The sequence below is a fragment of the Procambarus clarkii genome, chromosome 27, assembly GCF_040958095.1.
Source record: "Procambarus clarkii isolate CNS0578487 chromosome 27, FALCON_Pclarkii_2.0, whole genome shotgun sequence".
NCBI classification, from domain to species: domain Eukaryota; kingdom Metazoa; phylum Arthropoda; class Malacostraca; order Decapoda; family Cambaridae; genus Procambarus; species Procambarus clarkii.
The window spans coordinates 16,549,538-16,573,272 of NC_091176.1; the positions used below are offsets into that span (position 1 = coordinate 16,549,538).

At 40.9% G+C, this 23,735-nt stretch overlaps 1 protein-coding gene across 1 annotated transcript in view; it reads right to left on the reverse strand.

Moving 5' to 3' along the window:
* Positions 1 to 11,938: 11,938 nt before the first annotated feature.
* The window catches only part of LOC138369290 (nephrin-like), a 277,270-nt gene continuing 265,473 nt past the window's right edge, over positions 11,939 to 23,735 (reverse strand). Inside the window, exons 13-15 of the mRNA XM_069332387.1 lie at positions 19,242 to 19,344; positions 18,732 to 18,889; positions 11,939 to 12,074 (exon numbers count right to left, since the gene is read on the reverse strand). Of these exons, the coding sequence (XP_069188488.1) occupies positions 18,880 to 18,889; positions 19,242 to 19,344 (113 nt within the window). The 3' untranslated portion in view covers positions 11,939 to 12,074; positions 18,732 to 18,879. The remainder of the gene's footprint in view (positions 12,075 to 18,731; positions 18,890 to 19,241; positions 19,345 to 23,735) is intronic.

Genomic DNA, 23,735 nt, shown 5'->3' on the forward strand with positions numbered 1-23,735 from the left:
TTCCTGTCAGATAACCAGTCAGTGTGTGTACAGGAACCTGTATGTTGAGAGTCTGTGACTAGTTACCTGGGAAGATTGGCTGCTGGTTTCCTTCCTCACCTGTTTGCGAAGGCGTAAAGTAATGGAGCTGTGAAGCTAGCAAATGAGGAATTCCAATATTCAAGGTGAAATTGTTTCATAGATGAGTTTTCCCTTATTCCATGCGCAGCAGCAAGGTGAATTTAGCATAATTCCTTTTGTTATGTACCCTGTATCCATCCTGTTGTTGAGTGCCAGAGGGGGCTACAAGCACATAATATTTCAGGTACTGGACTTCAGTTATCTTTTACCTAAGCAACATATATATATCTATATATATATATATATATATATATATATATATATATATATATATATATATATATATATATATATATATAACGAGGGAATTGTGTAAAATCCTGGTTTGTGTCTGGGAGAGGCTGCAGGATCCAAGTAAATTCAGTAGAATTTCTGGTTGCAATTCTTATACCATGTCGTAGCTCAGTCGATTAAGGCAGCGTCTGGGATACTCTTGGACGTAGGTTCGAATCCTCGTCACGGCCCTTGTGGATTTGTTCACCCTGAGACTATTGACATAATGAGGGGAATCCCATGTATCTATACCAAATAGCGTCTGAATAAAGATTTCTTATGATAAAACAGAAGAATGTGCGTGAGACCACATTGTTTGCGATGATTGAGGTATAGAATGAAGACGAATGCTCTTAATATCTCCGAGGAGGAGGGAAGGGGGGAGGGGAAACAGGAGAGAGTAACGGACAGGAAGGTGCTGGAGACAGCTACATATAACTCTGCTGGTGGAACTGTTAAAGTACAAAATAAGAAAATAAATGAGGGTTGATCTGAATGTAATGAAGACAACAATTGGCAATCTTAGGAAGGAGCTACATTCGATCAGGAATAATATTAGTTACTTCAAGGAATGCACGAACCAGACTCCAAACAGATTATCAGAAAGCAGACTATGACGGAGGCAACTAGAGGTCTAATAGTTCAAATCTCTAACTATGATTCTAAGATTAATGTTGGAGGAAATGTTAACATGTGAAACTAGTCTGCAAAGAGCCTGAGAGGTACACAGTAGAGAGAAATGGAATGTAAACTTAGCAACATTATGAAGGCTTTCATCCTTTACCATGTTCTTACCTTCTCTTACCTGCTCCTCACCCTCACTCTCTTACCTGTTCTTCACCTCTCATCTTACTCTTTTACTTTATATTTGCCTGTACCTTCCTCTATTCGAAATAAAAGCACGGTAGTTACAGCCTCGCTCCTATGCCAGGTAAGTCCACTGCGGGCTCACCATAGCCCGTGTTACTTGCCCCGCTCCAGTGCCAGGTAAGTCCACTACGGGCTCACCATAGCCCGTGCTTCTTTGAACTTTGTGTTTCAAGTAGCTGAATCTATAACAACAACAACCTCTCTTCTTTCACACGACTCGATAATGGTCCAGGACGGACCAACACGTCGTCGCTTCTCCATCTGCTGAGTTGTGGTTTGGTCACCATATCATCAGCCACGTTATTGTGACTCAGCGTCTGTATAAGACTTTCACGTTATGGTGATATATAAGCAAAATCTCAACATAGAGATTGTTTCCGAAACAAAAAGAGTTCATAATTTTATCCGTCTGATATTAATGACAAGAAGGCACTTTTCTTCTAAAGCAGATGTCAGACTAAACTATAGAGGGGAAGGTTTGAAGAGGAAGACAGATTTGAATTAATCCGAACCCTTCAAATTAATCCAAACCCTTCGAATTAATCCAAACCCTTCGAATTAATCCAAACCCTTCGAATTAATAAAAACCCTTCGAATTAATTCGAACCCTTTTACCGTCCATCAGACCACACAAGTATAAGCTCACTTATACTTGTGTATAAGTATACACAAGTATACTTATACACCTGAGACTATTGTATAATAGGTATAAGTATACACAAGTATACTTATACACCTGAGACTATTGTATAATAGGTATAAGTATACACAAGTATACTTATACACTCCTCACCCCTCCAACACGTTCCCCAACTTTTCATGCTCCATAAATCTCTTCTACGTCCTTAATTTCTCATTAATTTTCCTCCTATAATCCTTCTCTCTCCTCAGCTTCCTCGTGATATCCACAAGACAACATTCTCCAGCCTCATTCAGGCTCTTATCACCCGTCGTTCCTGTCCGCCACCCACTTCCATTTCCACAGCCTCCACCCCACTCCAAGATTTAGTATAGTGATCGTTTGAGCCTCTGAGATGACTTAGTGCCTCACGACTAACAGCAGTACCCTCGCCCCAATGCCAGGGTACTTAGCCTACCTCGAATTAATTTGTAAAGTGTACTCAAACACGATTGGGTTCATAAACAACGTCCACGCATTGAGAGAAACTACAAAGTAGGACCATTCTGAGGTAGACATGTTCACAGGATGCTAAGCCTTAGTTGTAGCAAAAGCAATATTCTAAGAGGTCTCCACCATAATAGGATGAGACAGAGAGGGCATGAACAGCGAAAGGTTTCATAAATTGACACTCAAAATTCTGATTGATTGTCTCTAGAAAGTAATGTAATAACTAGAGAATCCAAATTAATACTGGCAAAAATAATAAAGTTTGCAACAAACAGGAGTCTGCGTTGACTCGAGTGTGACTGACACAATACAACAGCCTTTAACAATAGTCATTATCGAAAGAGCTGGTTCAGAGGCTTTTATTTACCGACCTCTCCAGCCATAACGAACGGATCAAGAGTAAAGATGAGCCCTCTTGCACGGTTCTATTCCTTATCCAGTTGTCGGATAGAGGATGAGGGGACAGTCAGGCCGTCCAAGAGAGTTGTGCATACTAAAGATGGAAAGCGAATTTGTATTTCTCATAAGGTTTTGCAACCACGGCTGTCGAGAGGGCGAAATATCTGTCTAAGGAATCCTTGGCTGTCTTGCTTGCTCGGCTCCGCTCGTGGGTCTTCAAAAAATATTGCAAATGCAATTTTCAATTGCATACACTAAGCAAATATTGATGTAAATGTGGTTAATGAACCTCATAGCAGTTGCCATTTTCTCGTTTGGATATGAGAAGGTTAGAGTATAGTCATCAGCGTTAGCCTGGAGCTTAGGGAGGGTGTGCAGAAGTAGGTTGTTGTAGTTGGTATTCCTCAAGGGACCAAGCACGCGGTTCTATGGTACGCTGGTACTAAACGAGTTGTTCTCTCTCTCTCTCTCTCTCTCTCTCTCTCTCTCTCTCTCTCTCTCTCTCTCTCTCTCTCTCTCTCTCTCTCTCTCTCTCTCTCTCTCTCTCTCTCTCTCTCTCTCTCTCTCTCTCTCTCTCTCTCTCTCTCTCTCTCTCTCTCTCTCTCTCTCTCTTTTTCTCTTCCCTTCTTCCCCTCACCGCAAGCTATTCACTTACCCTCCCCTCTCCTTCTCCCTCTTTTATTACCACTCCCCTACACCCATTTACCGCTAACATTCCACTTTTCCAACCTAATATTACAAAAAAACTCCCTCTTTCTCTCCTCCAAACTTCTATTCACCCCTTACACGCACGCACGCACAGCCATTCACCTTTACACTCAAATCCATATTCACAGTCATAAGCACGCACACACACACACACACGCAATTCACAGACGCACACACACACACACACACACACACACACACACACACACACACACACACACACACACACACACACACACACACACACCTGGGGTCCTGGTAGTCTGGTGGATAACGAGCAGCACTCGTAATTCTGTGGCGCGGGTTTGATTCCCGCACCAGGCAGAAACAAATGGGCAAAGTTTCTTTCACCCTGAATGCCCCTGTTACGTAGCAGTAAATATTTACCTTGGAGTTAGTCAGCTGTCATGGGCTGCTTCCTGGTGTGTGTGTGTGTGTGTGTGTGTGTGTGTGTGTGTGTGTGTGTGTGTGTGTGTGTGTGTGTGTGTGTGTGTGTGTGTGTGTGTGTGTGTGTGTGTGTGTGTGTGTGTGTGTGTGTGTGTGTGTGTGTGTGGTGTGGAGAAAAAAAAATAGTAAACAGTTGACTGACAGTTGAGAGGTGGGCCGAAAGAGCAAAGCTCAACCCCCGCAAACACAACTAGATGAAAACAACTAGGTGAATACACACAAACTCTTTTTATCTATATATTGCTTGGGAAAACTGCATTTATTTCAATCTTCGGCGCCCCCGAGTGGTCAACAGGTGATAGCTAGAGTGTTATGCCCCCTTGACACTGGCACTCCACTGAAGGGGTTTGGCCCTATGTACCAGCGTTGCTATTCAGGCAGCCTCGTGTATCATAACCTATGCATGGCTCTTTAGTCCTTAACGCTCGTAGCGACGTATTAAGACTTGGGGGCAAAGGTTTTCTGATTCCCATTATGCCTTATTCAGTTAGTTGTTGGCTTGAGGTAAAAATGTTTGCAACTGGACTATATGGCTCCGCCGTGTCGGGGGAATATAGACAGCAGTGAGGGTGATGGGGATTTTGGGGATTTATTGAACTTGCTTTATCTGTACATTTTTATTTATTTAGTTATTTTCTACAATGAAATATGTCTCCCTTCATGAGACGTCAGCATATTTTGTCATTAATAAACACATCTATTTTTATTGATGTCCTGTGTGTTATATATTGATCAGGACAATGAATAATAATACCCTACACAGTGTATGGTGAATGCACTATGTAGTGTATTCACCATACACACAATACACTCCGTGTGTGTGTGTGTGTGTGTTTGTATTTATGAGTATACATAATCAATTCTGCATTCATATATCATCTTTCAACACTACTCACTTTATTTTGCATCAGTAATTGATACATTTATAGACATAAGCAAAAACACTGTAATAACAATAATAATAGTAATAACAAACATTTATTGCACAAACGTTAAAAACTTTTAACCTCAGATTTACACAATCAAGACTGCCAGAGCGAATGACATCAAAAGATTTTGTGCAGTTGAATAATCAACGTACCGACCAGAACCCCCCTCTTCCCTCCCCCCAAAAAAGTGGTAAATAGAGATAGGCAGGAAGCCCCACCCGACCCATCTGTCAAGCACGGCACCTGTCACTCCCTTTGATGCCTCGCCCGGCCGTGATTGGCACATCGACGCCTCGGCTTCACCTGCATGGCCAACTTTACTAGGAAGCTTCTCCCAGCAATCAGAAGCCACGGAGGGAGAGACCCATGCAAAGGGACACCTGTCTTTTCATTTTGTTTTTCTTTGAGCTCGGCCACCTGCTGCTGGATGGAGGAGGATAGCGTGGAGGAGGGGGATGGGGGGGGAGGGATGGTGATAAAGGGGGGTAAGGGAGAATGGATATTAGGTTGTGTAGTGAGAACTTAATGATGATGAAATTAAGGGAACTGCAGAAGGTCTAAAGGCCCATGTGAGGTAGTTAATGTCTGCTACTCTGTCTGTCTGTCTGTCTGTCTGTCTGTCTGTCTGTCTGTCTGTCTGTCTGTCTGTCTGTCTGTCTGTCTGTCTGTCTGTCTGTCTCTCTCTCTCTCTCTCTCTCTCTCTCTCTCTCTCTCTCTCTCTCTCTCTCTCTCTCTCTCTCTCTCTCTCTCTCTCTCTCTCTCTCTCTCTCTCTCTCTCTCTCTCTCTCTATATATATATATATATATATATATATATATATATATATATATATATATATATATATATATATATATATAAGGAACACGTGAGGAACACAAATTTTCAGTTGCATATATGCCTGGAGACCGTTCAGGCTTGTTCGCATTTGTGTTCCTCACGTGTGCCCCAAAGAATGAGGTGATTTGATAAAATACCATGCCCAAGATTACCAACAGAGTACCGGCGGGGGGATGGGGAATTAGCCTCGGCTACCATCCTCTTTTGTCCGGTCGTGTTGGTCGAGTGGTTAAGGGATCCTGTACATCAGTTGCAGTGCTTCTGGCAGTATGGGTTCGAGTCACTTCTGGGGTGTGAGTTTTCAGTTATATATATATATATATATATATATATATATATATATATATATATATATATATATATATATATATATATATATATATATATATATATATATATATATGTATATATGTATATATACTCAAAATCTACTAGGAATCACAACAAGAAGTGCTAGCAATAAGAAATCGAATGTTACTATTCAGCTATCTTTCTGGCTTTTGTTAGACCGTTTAAAATATGCAGTTTAGTTTTAGTTACTGTACTTTGTGACTCAAGTCTACGGACGTCCGGCAGGTGTTGAGTTATGAGTACTCAGAAGCTATGTGTCTGCGTGAAGATACAGAATCCTTATTGATTCCTTCTTCAGAAGGTTCTTTAGGTCCAGTTGGCTGGCTTCTGACACTAAAGACACCAACGCTGGTGGGAAAGATTACATCTGGTGACACTTCTGCTTTAACGGTGAGAGAACTTCGCTGATTTAATATTCCCTTAGGCTTCAACTGGCTTCTGAATGGATCTTTTTCTCGTACAGACACAATTTCCGGTGGTAGTGAATGTAAACATCCGCACTGTTTTGTGTTTATTGGTTAATATTGTTTATTATGGGCCTATGTTGGCTAATTTCTACAGATCAACCTGTGTAATTTGTTGTTTTAGGTTAGACCTATTTCAGAGTTGGGGGACAACTGCCACAGGTATGAGAACGTATATTTTATCCAAGAAGAAACTCGTTTTGTGTTTTTTTCTTGAATATATAAGATTTGTGTTAGTTAGTCTGACAGTTCTCTCAGTTCCAGTTGAATCCCCGTAGCTAGGCCAAATGGCAAGAGTTGAAGGATTGATGAATGGAATCATTGGACTAGCAGTGTAGGTACCTTGAAGGTGCTTGATGTGATTAGGGAGTTGAAGAGCCGGGAGGTGGGGAAACGAAGGAAGAATTGGGTGGAGGAGTCGGTGGGTGAAGCAGAGATGAAGGAGGAGAAGGTGGGTGGGAAAGTAAGGAGGTGGGTGGAAGAAATGGGTGGGTGGAGGGGGATGAGTGAACAAAGGAGGCGAAGGCAAGTGTTGGGTGTGAGGAGGAAAGCTGAAGGAAGAAGGCCCCAAGATGAATGTGCAGGGGAGATCCCGTGGGTTGGTCCATATGGGCCATAATAATGGCGTGTAATTTTGCACAGGTTTCTTCTGAAGTGGTAAGATTAAGTAACACTCGAAATTATTGACAACACTGAAGTAGACAGCTTAAATATTTCCGACTCCCTTTCCTCACTACTAGCAATAAACAGTTTGCAATCAAGTAATAACGTGCTTGTATCAATAGCTAGACGTAGATATATAAGAATACTTAGCAAGAGGGTAAATATCAAAATGTTGTGGATTCCTTCTCACATTGGCCTGCAGGACCATGACAAAGTTGACGCCCTTGCTAAGGCTGCAGTAAATAAAGACAGTATTGAACGGAATCTTGAGTTATCAAATAGGTCCCTTGAAAGTGTCATTAGACGAGAACTCCTGGATGGATTTGAAGAAAGTAGAACAGTGCAAACTGGAACTAGCAGGTCCATTGTTTATCACAATGAAATGTGTGAAGTAAAACATGTGTATGGGGCAAGTAACACAGTCAGTAGACTAACAGATGTTGTCACAGCTCGTATAAGACTTGGCTACAAGTATCTCTGGCAGTTCGGCTTGTATAGGGATCTAGATGAAGTAAAGTGTAAAGTATGTGGACAAAGACAGGGACACACACTTGAACACTATATCATGGATTGTAGTAAAATTGAGCCATTTAGAGATAAATCTAAGCTCACGCTATATGATATGGCAACCTATCTTATTACCAAGGGAAAAGAGCTGAAATCCTTGCACGGTATCCATATTTCTCTTCCAGTAGATAAACGACATATGAGATTAAGAAACAAGTAGTGTATTGTGAAGACTAATAATGAACAGCAGCTCCCGTATGACTCTGTGATATCTCCATTGGTCAAACTATTATGTATTAGCGATAAGACCTACCACTAATGTATAACGACTTACTGTAAAAGTATAGTTCTTTAAATAGAACATTTCTGTAACTAGCTGACATGTAACTATAAGACGTGAAGGATAGATATATATAATTAGGGGGGAGGGGGCTAGCAAGCTTCTAACTAGCTTCTTCTAGCTTTGAAATTGTTTATGTAATAATCTAAGATGAGGTCTGACAAAGACCTTTTGTGCCCTCTGTAATGCTTTTTGTGCTACCGCTCACAGGATGAGCATGGGGTGCACAATAAACTAGCCGCTTCCGGCGGCAACAATAAAAAATGGTATGATTAACTTGCGATCTTTCGGTCTTTCGTCTGCATTTGCGGGTTCACTTTCAGTCTCTTGTAGGCATGTTTTCTGAAGACCGAAGATCAGAGACTTCTGTTCCTCATAGAAGTCGAGTGTGTCACTGTAGCTTCCATCTCTGTCTTAGTCAGACAATAACAAAGCAAAATGTCTCTAACTGCTTCCTAATTCGAAAACTGTGACTCTCAGACTTCTTTCTGTTAGTATTCTCTCTCTCATTGCTCTTCCACTTACTCCCGCATGTCCATAAAAAGGCAGTTTTACGGAGCGAATATTTGAATGCTATTCTCTTTATAATACATCATGTGTAGTAGCTACTCTCTATATTGCAATATATATAATGCGTGCTCTCACTTCTCAGTAACTAAAACAATGATAAAAAATGTTCCACTGAATACAAATACTTAAACGTATTCAGTCTTCAAAACTTCATTTTCCATGTACTTGCAGGTAAGTAGGCAGCAGTTAAGAGACCATTCTTCTTCAATATTATCCTCAGATAAACTTCAAATTTATCTTCATAATCTCTCGCCGGATTGGAACTTACTTTGTACACTATTCCAACACTTTTGTGCTCTAAAATAATTAATTAATAGTCATCTTAAAGGTCTTGGTAGTACAGTCGGGTTCGTTCTCGACTCACAATTGAGAATTCCGGGTTCGAATTCCGGGCGGGATAGAAATGGTTGGGCACGTTACCTTTCACGTAATGGATCTGTCAGCTTGTTGTGGGGTTGCATCCATGGCGGAGTCAGTAATTCGAACTTTGGAGGAGAGAGGGGGGGGGGGGCGGGGTGGACCTCGATATAAGCCTAACGTGTATGAATACACTCTGGCTACCTGTCCCCGGACACGATGAATTATTATTATAATTTTCTGACTCTGGAGGCTGGCTGACATAAAATTCGTGGTATCGCTGGCTAGTTCCAAGCGTAGGTTTGTAATATTTAAGAATGAGTTTTGGTGGATATAAATCGAAGCTGCTTCTTGTGGCCCAATAGGTCTTTTGAGGTTTCCTTTTTCAAACGTTCTTCTTATGCACAGGAAGCTGGTTCAGCTTCATAAGCTTAGCATGGACGAAGTCAGGGGTATTTCCCATTAAAAGTATGACTTTAACGTAATTCTTTCGAAGTTAACGAAAATTCTCCTTTAATACGTGATCACTGCACAAATTCCTACATTTCTGATTTTCTGTTCATTGAGTACACAATGAACATTATATAAGTTCTGATCTGAGAATATTAGATGTGTTTCACGTAATGATTTAGACGCCAGAACTGAAACGCAACCCTTCGTTACCCCATTTTATATTCAATAAGATAACATTTCACAACTTATATCTCTATTATTTGTTTATAAATACTGGTATTATTGCCATTACTGTTATTATTTTGTAAAGCCTTATGGAAGTAAAGTTTGACATTATTTTCCAATTACACGGCAATTGTCTACACGGAACTAATTAAGTCCCTTATCAGTGACTACTTATCAGTGATTACGAGGGTGTGAGTTCTAGTTCTTCATACCTCGCCTCACAGCCATTAATGCCTGGCGCGCTATGTTGTTTTAGATTCAGCTACTCGGAACTAAAGGTTCCAAGTAGCACTGGCTATGGTGAGCCCGTAGTGGACTTACCTGGCACAGGAGCGGGGCTGTAACTGTGCTGGCGCACTAACTACCTGCTCCTAATATACGCAAACTACCTTGCTAGTGAAGCAAGTTCAATCATACAAATGTTTGTATGAAGATAATAACGTAATATGAAGACTACGAACAGAGGAGATCTGTAACATCATTGTAAACTGAACAATACACTTTCCAGAGGTGATCTGAAAATGGCTGCTGGACTTAAGCACGGAAAAATGCAAAGTGTTTTTTAAACTGGATCATGATTGAATTGACTCCATATTCAGTTCAGAAACAAGAGGAGACAGCTTTCCGCTACAGAAAAAAACAGAGGCGCGTGGAAAAGACGTCTTAATCAATCTCCTGAGTCACGCAAAGGAATCTTCAGGTCACAGACCAGCCCTTGATCCTCAACGCGGAACACTCATAAACAAAAACACAATAGAAAAGAAGGAAACATACACAATGATGCAACAAGGATCGATCCTGAGTGAAGAAGATTGAGCTATAAAGAAAATCTGAGGGAAATGGACGGCATTTTGCAAGAGGGTAAAGTAGAAGGACAGACGACAAAAAAATGCAAGCCAATAGTACAAATTGACCAAGACCGCAGAGAAGGAATGCTCAAAGCGATTAAAGCAGAACATTAGGATATAGAAAGATCGTGGAGTCATGAAAGAGTCACGGGGATGTCAGAAAGAACTTCAACAGTTCTAAATGAATATAATGAATATATAATATATATGATTAGTAAAATAATACTTGAGATAATTCTTATATAGCTGATGATCAACCCTGCAATCACCTGCAGGTGAGTACATGAAGGTGAATAAGCGCACTCACAAAAAATACTCATATAAATGAAAAAATAAAACGAAAATTCCGGATGTTTTCGAGTTTCAAAATTTTTTTCAAGGAATATAGACCGAAAAGGTATGGGTTTTAGGTTATATAACCCTTCTTCACCTGAGTAGATTAAGTTATACCTTATGTTAGAGGATCTTAATTTGCTCAGGTGCATGGGTTATATATTGCTAAGCCCATGGATTTTCTGTCTTACGGGCTATTCATGCCCGTGCCACCTCTTAGGTGGCTTAACTTTCATCAATCTTTTCAGTCTGAATTCCTTGAAAATGTAGTGAAACAAAAGAGCACTAGAATTTTTCGTTTCATTTTTTTAAATGTGAATACTTAAGCATAACCTAATAGCATGTTGTTTATGTTCATTCTTGCATATATGTAAATATGTAATATACATCATGTATATGAAGAGTATGTATGTATAAGATACGCCATGATTCCAGGTCCTTGGATTTCACACTTCTGTTTCGAACACAAACGCAAATTTAGGAAAAAAAATGACACTCACAAACTCAAACACACACACACACACACACACACACACACACACACACACACACACACACACACACACACACACACACACACACACACACACAAACACACACACACTGCCAATACATCCAGACGCCTCCTGTCTCGACATGTGTGTGTTTGTTCTCTTTGATTTTGCTTTTTCCTTACTGGAACAAAAGATGTTAAACGGTTGAGTGATCAAACTGAGAGGGGTGTGGACAAAAAATGGTAGGGAGAAAAGGAGGAACAGGAGAAAGAAGAAAGGAGAGGAGGAAGAGGACGGAAAAGGGAGGAAGAAGAGAAGGAGAGAAGGGATCGAGAAAGAGAGTGATAAAAGACTTAGGGAGAAGTGAGAGGGTCTACGGGAGGAAGGGACTAGTAGATAGGAAGTGGATAAGGTGGTAGAGAGGAGCAGGAAAGAACGAAGTTATATATATATACATATACATATATATATATATATATATATATATATATATATATATATATATATATATATATATATATATATATATATATATATATATATATATATATATATCATCATCATCATAGATGAAATGATGACCTCATCATAAATGAAAGCAGGTGTTGAGAGGTACTCACATGTTATGGTTGTCTGCTGCCTCTCTGCTCCAGGTTAGGGTAGGCGAGGGGTTGCCTTTGGCTCTGCACTCGACTGAGGCTGCTGCTCCCTCCTTCACCGTCACCTGCTCCTCTGAGGCCACCTGCTCTGGTCCGTCTGCTCAACCACGCAGACAAGTATTCATTATATAGCTACTGACTCACTTTGCTGAATATTAAAGTAAGAAGTATATGTATTCATCACATTCAACGACTCATGCACTTGTTCTACAATCTATATTCATTGTTAATATACATTGTTATGACGAGATTTTACGTATTAGGAAATATCTGATATTTAACTTATGTCATTTGTATTGTGTCCTGAGTCTGGAAGATGGCTTATAATTGGCCTTTCTGACTACTTCCGTCTTGGCGTCCCCATGCAGCCAATTAGAGGTAAATGGCACGTGATACAATGTGGCTGTTGAATGATATCAGGGCTGTGAACATCAACCAATTAGAGTGAGACAGCTTGGCTTCTCGCGAGATCTCATTGGCGGAGGCGAGAGTTTGGAGACCTCACTTGAAGCCAAGCAGTGGTAGGAACAGCCGTATTGATCAGCTCCTTCTCTCCAGATACCTCGTACCCACATTAGACGCTTGTTAAATGTCATTGAGGATGATATCATAGCGACACTGTATGGAAGAATTGCAGCCGGGACTTAATCTGGTTTCCGTTAGACCAGGTAAATAGGCCAAGAGGATATTTCGTTCATACACACACACACACACACACACACACACACACACACACACACACACACACACACACACACACACACACACACACACACACACACACACACACACACAAACACACACACACACACACACACACACACATGTTTACGACATGTTTACAGGCGTAGAGTCCTACATGTCGATGTTTGCGGATGACGCAAAGTTGATGAGAAGAGTTGTGACAGATGAGGATTGCAGGATCCTCCAAGAGGACCTGAACAAGTTGCAGAGATGGTCAGAGAAATGGCTACTGGAATTCAACACGAGCAAATGTAAAGTTATGGAAATGGGACTAGGAGATAGGAGACCAAAGGGACAGTACACAATGAAGGGGAACAGCCTACCTGTAACGACGCGTGAAAGAGACCAGGGGGTGGACGTAACACCTAATCTATCTCCTGAGGCACATATAAATAGGATAACGACAGCAGCGTACTCTACACTGGCAAAAGTTAGAACATCATTCAGAAACCTAAGTAAGGAGGCATTTAGGGCGCTTTACACTGCCTACGTAAGGCCAGTCTTAGAGTATGCCGCCTCATCATGGAGTCCCCATCTGAAGAAGCATATAATGAAACTGGAAAAGGTTCAGAGGTTTGCAACGAGACTCGTCCCAGAGCTACGAGGGATGGGGTATGAGGAGCGCCTGAGGGAACTGTGCCTTACGACACTAGAAAGAAGAAGGAAGAGGGGGGGACATGATAGGAACGTATAAGATACTCAGAGGGATTGACAGAGTGGACATAGACGAAATGTTCACACGGAATAGTAACAGAACGAGGGGACATGGATGGAAGCTTGAAACTCAGATGAGTCACAGAGATGTTAGGAAGTTTTCTTTTAGCGTGAGAGTAGTGGGAAAATGGAATGCACTTCAGGAACAGGTTGTGGAAGCAAATACTATTCATAATTTTAAAACCAGGTATGATAGGGAAATGGGACAGGAGTTATTGCTGTAAACAACCGATGCTCGAAAAGGCGGGATCCAAGAGTCAATGCTCGATCCTGCAGAAACAACTAGGTGAGTAACTAGGTGAGTATACACACACACACACACACACAAATAGGAATAACAGGACACTGGAGAGCAGAGAAAGATACCAGAATGCCAGGAATGAATATGTTAGGATGAGAAGAGAGGCAGAAAGACAATACGAAAATGACATCGCAAGCAAGGCAAAGACTCAGCCTAAATTGCTGCATAGCCACATCAGGAGAAAAACAACAGTAAAGGAACAGGTTATGAAATTAAGGTTAGGGGCAGAAGGATTCACTACAAACGACAAGGAAGTGTGTGAGGAACTGAATAAGAAATTCCAGGAGGTCTTCACCTTGGAGCAAGGAGAAATCCCAGAGATAAGAGAGGGAATAGCTAACCAGGAACCACTGGAAGAGTTTGAGATTACCAGCGGGGAAGTAAGGAAGTGTTTACTAGAATTGGATGTGACAAAGGCTATAGGTCCAGATGGAATCTCCCCTTGGATACTAAAGGAAGGAGCAGAAGAACTGTGCCTCCCGCTCTCCATGGTGTATAACAAATCACTGGCAACAGGGGAACTGCCAGAAATTTGGAAAGCAGCTAACGTAGTCCCGATATACAAGAAAGGGGATAGACAGGAGGCACTGAATTACAGACCAGTGTCCCTAACCTGCATACCATGCAAGTTGATGGAGAAGATTGTGCGAAGAAAGCTAGTGGAACATCTGGAGCGAAAGAACTTTGTAACACAGCATCAACATGGATTCAGGGATGGCAGGTCCTGCCTCACAGGGTTACTTGAATTCTATGACCAGGCAACAAAAATAAGGCAAGAAAGAGAAGGGTGGGCAGACTGCATATTTTTGGATTGTCAGAAAGCCTTTGACACAGTGCCACACAAGAGGTTAGTGAAAAAACTGGAGATGCAGGCTGGAGTGAAAGGGAAGGTACTCCGTTGGATACAGGAGTACCTAAGTAACAGGAGACAACGAGTCAGTGTGAGGGGTGAGGTCTCAGATTGGCGAGACGTTACGAGTGGAGTACCGCAGGGGTCAGTCCTTGGACCTATACTGTTTCTGATATATGTAAATGATCTTCCAGAGGGTATAGAATCGTTTCTCTCAATGTTTGCCGATGATGCAAAAATTATGAGGAGGATTGAAACTGAGGACGATAGTAGGAGGCTACAAGATGACCTAGACAGACTGAGTGAATGGTCCAACAAATGGCTGTTGAAGTTCAACCCGAGTAAATGCAAAGTAATGAAACTAGGTGGTGGAAATAGGAGGCCAAACACAGGATACAGAATAGGAGATGAAGTACTTAATGAAACGAACAGAGAGAAAGATCTAGGAGTTGATATCACACCAAACCTGTCTCCTGAAGCCCACATAAAAAGAATAACGTCTGCGGCATATGCGAGGCTGGCTAACATCAGAACAGCGTTCAGGAACCTGTGTAAGGAATCATTCAGAATCTTGTACACCACATATGTAAGACCAATCCTGGAGTATGCGGCCCCAGCATGGAGCCCGTACCTTGTCAAGCACAAGACGAAGCTGGAAAAAGTCCAAAGGTATGCCACTAGACTAGTCCCAGAACTAAGAGGCATGAGTTACGAGGAAAGGCTGCGGGAAATGCACCTTACGACACTGGAAGACAGAAGAGTAAGGGGAGACATGATCACAACCTACAAAATCCTCAGAGGAATCGACCGGGTAAACAAAGATAAACTATTCAACACTGGTGGGACGCGAACAAGGGGACACAGGTGGAAACTGAGTACTCACATGAGCCACAGAGACGTTAGAAGGAACTTTTTTAGTGTCAGAGTAGTTAACGGATGGAATGCATTAGGCAGTGATGTGGTGGAGGCTGACTCCATACACAGTTTTAAATGTAGATATGATAGAGCCCAGTAGGCTCAGGAATCTGTACACCAGTTGATTGACAGTTGAGAGGCGGGACCAAAGAGCCAAAGCTCAACCCCCGCAAGCACAAATAGGTGAGTACAAATAGGTGAGTACACACACACACAATTAGGTGAGTACAATTAGGTGAGTACAATTAGGTGAGTAGAATTAGGTGAGTACACACACACACACACACACACACACACACACACACACACACACACACACACACACACACACACACACACACACACACACACACACACATACACACACACACACACACACACACACACACACACACACACACACACACACACACACACACACACCGTCCATATCCACGTCTCGCATATCAGCACACAACTCGACATATATTACCACCATTTTATTCTAGAAAATCCGTTAAAGCATGGATAAAGATTCGAAGCTATTCGCTGGGTATTTCCCGGCACACGCCCCAGACAACCAGGCCGCGGGTAAAAGGATTACAATCTGGGGTTCTATACTAAACCATCGAGGGTTTCTGAAGCTTTAACTGAAACCAAATCAGGATTTCACACACTCTCCCCCCCATACACTCTGGCTCTGTCGTGTAGGAGTGTTCTACTCTGACGCTCGTCTTTCAATACACCAACCCGTTCTCGCAAATTCGTATAGTCAATATTGACTTACTAACTACGTGCATAGGTGATATACTAAACATAATAGATACCCTTAAAAAGCTTCATAGAAAACACCGACCTTACCTAACCTTGTTAGTATTTTAAGATAAGCATCTTATTGCTTCGTAATTACAATTATTACTTAACCTATACCGATAATAGGTTAAGTAACAATTGTAATTACGAAGCTATAAGATGCTTATCTTAACATACTAACAAGGTTAGGTAAGGTCGGTGTTTTCTATGAAGCTTTTTAAGGGTATCTATTATGTTTAGTATGTCACCTATGCACTTATTTAATAAGTTAATATTGACTATACGAATTTGCGAGAACGGGTTGAATACACACAGAGCAATCACACTTACGTGATGTATCAGTGAGAAAATCAGCAATTATTGACAATTGTTGCATAATATATATTTATATTAATATACATTCACATATACATTCCTTCATATATTCACACATAAATTCGTACCAACATCCAAAAGCATACACAACCAGGAACCAGCTAATGTTAAACTGAAATTATTTCCAGAGCTCTTCTGAGATAATGAAATCACTTTACAACTAATATGACAACGTTACCGGGGTGCTAAAAGAGAAATAATAAAAAAAACATCAAAGGTCAACTCAAAGCGTTATGTAAATAAGAATCAGCTGGTTAATGGACTCGCCCAAGGCACAGGGACGGGTGGTAGCGTGGGAGGGAAGGTGAGAAAAAGAGAGAGAGAGAGAGAGAGAGAGAGAGAGAGAGAGAGAGAGAGAGAGAGAGAGAGAGAGAGAGAGAGAGAGAGAGAAGAGAGAGAGAGAGAGAGAGAGAGAGAGAGAGAGAGAGAGAGAGAGAGAGAGAGAGAGAGAGAGAGAGAGAGAGAGAGAGAGAGAGATATTAGAATCATTAGGTAAATAAATAAATAAACTTAACATATAGGGGGGTCAAATTACTGGCAATATTTCACTAAGAGCGTCAGTGGGGCAAGAAGTGCAAAAATAATCGCGGTATTTGACGGACAAATTCAATCTGGATAACAATATTAACCTTCTCGGAAGGAATGAAGGTAGAAAGAAATCGTATACTTACGCCCAGATTGTTGAAAAAACTAAAAACATAGTATATAAGAACGTAAATTTATTTTTATAATGTAGGCCAAATACAGGAGATCAACATTCAATACAGAAGAATTAAAGGTATTACACAAGGCCTACAGCAAATACAGGAGGCCTACAGCCCATGAAAAGCAGTTTCTATTTATACAGACAAACACCCCGACTCATATATGTCTATCCCACGCTTGAAATACTCCAACGACCCAAAGTGAAACAGGTCAATCAGCAACACTAGTTCCTATCCAGCCCTTACAAAAACAAAACAAAAAAATATCTAAATCTTAACATATCCATTTCCTTCTGTCCCTTGTTGAGTGATCAATTTTGTGTTGATTTAAATTAACACATCTTGTAATATTCCATTGTTATACTCCTTTAATCAATTTGTACACGTCAGTCACGTGCCATGTTTTCTCTCAAGATAACAACAACTTTGTTTAACATATTATAAGTGAGATTTGTAATGCCAGGCACGAATTTATTCATCCTTTTCCGAACACTCTCACGAGACTTACTTTAAGTTTATTTTGTAATGCAGTTGCTAGAAGGAAATTAAATTAGATGTAAATTATGGCTTTTGCCATTTGCCGTCGGTAAACTTACAAAGTTCCGGTACACCAAGGGGGGGGGGGGGGTGCTACCAATTTATCATCCGTATACTCATACAGCTCATTCACACACCAGGGGCTGCAAATTTTCTATTAAAAAACTGTTCTGTATAGCTCAATTCAACCTAGACTATTTCAGTTATATTTTATGCCTTTCATTAAATAAATCGGTGAGTTCAAATTATTTTGTTTATATTTTTTATTGTGACTCACGTTAGCGCTCAAAATATTGCTATATTGGAGGGTAGAGGCAGGTTGATAGATCATTGGTTGATAATTATCTCTAACGCGGTTGATAAGCCTTAATAACCCTCTCACGGTTGATAGGCCTTAAGCCCAACACCAAACCAAACATAGACCATGATTTGGACATGTATATGAGTGGGATTGGGTGATTATAAATAGCAGCTGCCTCGTGTGGGCCAATAGGCCTTATGCAGTTACCTTTGTTCTTATGTTCTTATTTACCAAACACTTACAAAACCTCTGACGAAACGTGTACATCTTTGTGCAGACGACGAAGAGTCACACAATAACGTGGCTGAAATATGTTGACCAAACCACACACTAGAAAGTGAAGGGACGACGACGTTTCGGTCCACCCTGGACCATTCTCAAGTCGATTGTGAATGATCCAGGACGGACCGAAACGTCGTCGTCCCTTCACTTTCTAGTGTGTGGTCTGGTGAACCTGTACATCTCTCACCACGGCGCCGCCTCTGTGTACACGTATTAAGCTACTTGAGTGCGCTACTCACAGAGGACGTTGAGGAAGAAGGAGGCGTTGACGTGGCCCTGGGGGCTGTAGGCCCGCACAGTGTAGGTGCCGGTGAAGCTTCTCGACACCCTCACCAGCTCCAGCTCCCCGTCCACCCCTCCTGACACCAACTCCGTCTCCTCCCTCCGTCACAAGTACCTGTCAGGGACAGTTGCTTCAAAGTTGATTGAAAAAAAACAGTATTATTTATATTTTAATAATCCTAACGATAATAATAATAATAATAATAATAATAATAATAATAATAATAATAATAATAATACACAGAGAAATCACTTTTAACGTAAAATATCAAAAAACAAATCCACAGCAGCCTTGATGAGTCGACTAAAGCGCGTCTGGGTTCACTCAGTGCCCAGGTTCGATCCCTCATCAGTGCTCCTGTGGATTTGTTCAATAATAATAATAATAATGATAATTATTTAACCGCTTTTGAAGAGGAATTTCCCCGGGGTCTTATCTACGAGGCTGGGAATGTGTTAGGCATTACCTGACGGGTCCCGGGTTCGAGGCCGCAGCAGCAGTGATGACCAGGTCGGCTCCCTCGTACACGTCGAGGTGATCAGGTGGTTTGGACAGCCATATCGGAGTGTCTGTTCAGAGGGATAGTAATTTGAGTCAATTATATGTGTTAAAGAGAGAGAAGGGAAGCTAAATTAGAAAAGAGAGAGAGAGAGAGAGAGAGAGAGAGAGAGAGAGAGAGAGAGAGAGAGAGAGAGAGAGAGAGAGAGAGAGAGAGAGAGAGAGAGAGAGAGAGAGAGAGAGAGAGAGAGAGAGAGAGAGAGAGAGAGAGAGAGAGAGAGAGAGAGAATTATAATTAAAAGATATTAATTTATATCTTTTAGTATAATTAAAAGATATTAATAATCTCGATATAAATTATAATAAAGAGATCCAGAATTAGAATTAAACCTTATTCTTCCTTGTATAATGGAGGAAGTTAGAGGAGAGATGCAGCAAGAGAGTGAGACTAAGTGGATCAAGGGGAGAAAGTCATATTCTTTGAGAGATATTTCTAAGTGTCAAAAGATGATTCATAGCAGAAAGACATATATAAACAATTTCAGATGAACTGAATGAAGAAGACACTAAATAATATTAAGAACAATATGTAAGGTTATCTCACCGGGCTAAATAAAAGCGCGGTAAAAATACTTCTAAAAATCAACTGACTTTCATTTTAGTAATAGAAAAATGGACGAATAAAAAAAACTACAGAGGTATAGAATTTTTTCTATATATAAGAATTTCTCAATTATACTAGAATATACACCCGGCAAGTGAATATAGTTAGCTAAATCTAATTCTTGGAAACAAAGACGCTGTTAAATAACATCGAGACAAGATGGACAGAACAATGAGAAATTAAATAGGAGACAGTAAATTCAGGGTTCCAGCTATGCCTGAGGATGGATAAGCATATGACCTGATGTATGGGTAACTAGAACACTTTGGATAATGATGATAAACACGAGGTTCGGCCCTCTTATTTGAAATACGAGTGGCGTATTTATATAAACAGAGGAGGGGACAGAGAGGAAGTAGAGGGTCATATAGAGACTGGGATCTATGAGAGAGGCCAGATTTAACGAGCGGAGTACCACAAGAGCAGACACTAAGAGAGCAGACACTAAGAGAGCAGACACTAAGAGAACAGACACCCCAAGAGCAGACACTAAGAGAGCAGACACTAAGAGAACAGACACCCCAAGAGCAGACACTAAGAGAGCAGACACTAAGAGAACAGACACCACAAGAGCAGACACTAAGAGAGCAGACACTAAGAGAACAGACACCCCAAGAGCAGACACTAGGAGAGCAGACACTAAGAGAACAGACACCCCAAGAGCAGACACTAAGAGAGCAGACACTAAGAGAACAGACACCACAAGAGCAGACACTAAAGTCTGAAAGAAAAACAAATTGCTCATTCATACAAATGCTTGTTAGCGTTGTAAAACAAAAGAGTGGGATGAGAATAGATAAGAACTACGATACTACGCAAGGCGAACTTGACAAACTGCGGAGGTAGTCTGAAAATGACAACTTGACTTTATACGCCAGCCAAATGGAATGGTATGAGAATCGGAACTGGAGTTTGAAGGTCCGTACCTGGATGGGGTTCTGGGAGCACTTCTACTCGTTGTGTTCTATATCTCGTTCTTCTATCTAATTCTATGCTCATTCTTCTAGATCGTTGCACAGAATGAATCGGATACAGAATCCTGCTTGGGAAACGGACGATGATCTAATAACGTAAAAGGTAATGGCAGAGACACGTTAGCAAAATATCGTCAGAAACTTGCCAATGTTACCAACGTCCGGCTAGATATAAGGAACTTGGACTAAAGAATCCTTCCTAACGCAATATGCAGTCTATGTGAGACCACTCATGTGAGTATGCTGCCCCGGCCTGAAATCCATAAGTGTAGAAGCAAACAAACAAACCTAGAAAAATCCCGAAGATATGTAAAAAACAAACAAATAGGAGCTGCCTCGTATGGGCCAATAGGCCTTCTGCAGTTACCTTTGTTCTTATGTTCTTAAAAAAACGAGGGATTTGAACTACGAGGAAAGATTGAGAAAACTAGACTTCAACATTAAGGCGGAGAGAACCTATGAATAAATCATGATAGCGACGAATAAGTATCTAATGAGAATGCATCAAATTAACGAAGACACAATTACACAGGATCCTGTGTAATTCTGCAGGATCCAAGTATATTCAGTAGAATTTCTGGTTGCAATTCTTTTACCATGTCGTAGCTCTGTCGATTAAGGCAGCGTCTGGGATGCTCTCGGACGTAAGTTCGAATCCTCGTCACGGCCCTTCTGGATTTGTTTATTTGAAGACACAATGTTCAAAATGAGGACCAGGATTACACGGAGATGTTAATAGATTTGAGACAAGAACGCGCTACAGAGACGACAGAGAAAACCTGCACTAATTTGAGAGTCATAAATATTGGGTACGAAAGATAAGAAAAGTTGTTCGAAGCAACTCAGTACACAGCTTCAGTTTATATACAATAATAACAATGTAAGAAAAGAATCATAGCATTAAAATATTTACACAATATAACATAACTTTATTTTGTCCTTCTGTAGTAAGTGTTATTTACAATTGCTTATCCTCCAAAGTATAACCAATGATTATTCCCCTCAAACGTCGCTTTGACCGTGGCTTTGGGCAGCTTGTGGAAGATTAAGGATGATGTCGTCTTGCCGATAGCCTGGGGTAAGATTCACGAAGCTCTTACGCAAGTACTTACGAACGTGTACATCTTTCCTCAATCTTTGACGGCTTTGGTTACATTTATTAAACAGTTTACAAGCATGAAAACTTCCCAATCAACTGTTGTTATTATTATAAACAGCCTCCTGGGGCTTCGGAGCTCATTAACTGTTTAGTAATTATAAACAAAGCCGCCAAAGATTGAGAAAAGATGTACAGGTGCGTAAGTGCTTGCGTAACTGCTTTGTGAATCTGGCCCCTGAAGGCAGCTGCCTTATCAAGAACTGTCATATTTTATTACGTAAGTCGTCTCAGACACCTTTTATACATCTTACCAAAGCTGTCTAAGGCAGAGGTCGAAGCAAAGTTTGAAAAGGGGGGGGGGGGGATAATAGCTATTTTCTATACTTTGGAGGCAAAAGTAATTAGAAATACTTTTCTAATTAATATTTGATTAGACTTACCATTTACCACCCTGGGACGCAAACAGTTTTATACAGTGTTGTTGTTTCGAAAGACGGAGCTTTGGAGTTGGCGCTCGACGATGCGAGCGAGCATAGGTAAGTGAGTATATTTTATTGTGTGTGCACACGCACAAACACACACACACACACACACACACACACACACACACACACACACACACACACACACACACACACACACACACACACACACACACACACACACACACACACACACACACACACACACACACACACACACACACACACACACACACACAGTAAATCTAACGTGTTTTAAAGCTGGTATGTCGACGCCTTTTCTCTCTCTTGTCGTACACCTGGTATAATCCCCCCCCACTCCCTTTCCCGCTGTTAACCATCTGATTTTTATTTTCTCCTCACACACCTGTTACTCATTGTCTCCTCTCACACCTGGTACTCACTTTCACCTGTCATTCTTGGACTCATCTATCTCTTTACTCATATGCTACTCACCTTCCCTTCACACACCAGGTACTTATGTTCTTCTTACATACCTGGTTCTAACTTTCTTTTCACACTTGAGAATCTCGCTTTCTCCTCTCACAACTGTACTCACTTTTTCCCCCCACACAACTGGTACTCATTTTCTTCTCACGCAACTGGTACTCTCTCTCTCCTCACACACCGGGTGCTCATTTTCTCCCTATACAACAGATACTTGGTACTCATATTTTGTCCCTCACCTGATGAAGAGGATGACGATGAGTATGATGTTATAGTGATAATCACTAGAAATTAAAATTACATGATTTAGTTACAGCATTTCAATACAAAACATTAAGTACTACTGTTCTCTAGGTAGATATGTCAAGTTGAATGACAGTCATACAGGAAGATAAGTGCCATTGAGTGGTAGATAGAAGTAGATATGTATCAGAGAGCGGTACTCAAATGAATCGACATGTACCATAAAATGATAGTCCACATCCATAAATTTTATCAGGAGCGCATCAATTAAAAAACACTAATATGTTTATCTCTCAAAATAGTCAAAGTTTGGACAGCATTCTCTTACTCCTGAGAGAATCTTCCACGATTTTGGAAGCCCTTTATTGGCACGGTTTCCTACTTAGATTGCGTCGGGCTCTGAGAATGCCGGATATATTTATTCGTTTCTCGTGTGAGGTCTTTGAGCTCTGTTGTTACACTACAGAGATCTTCTGATGTTAGTAGAAACATTATAGTGTAGGAATTGAAAGAGAGTGAAGAATATATATATATATATATATATATATATATA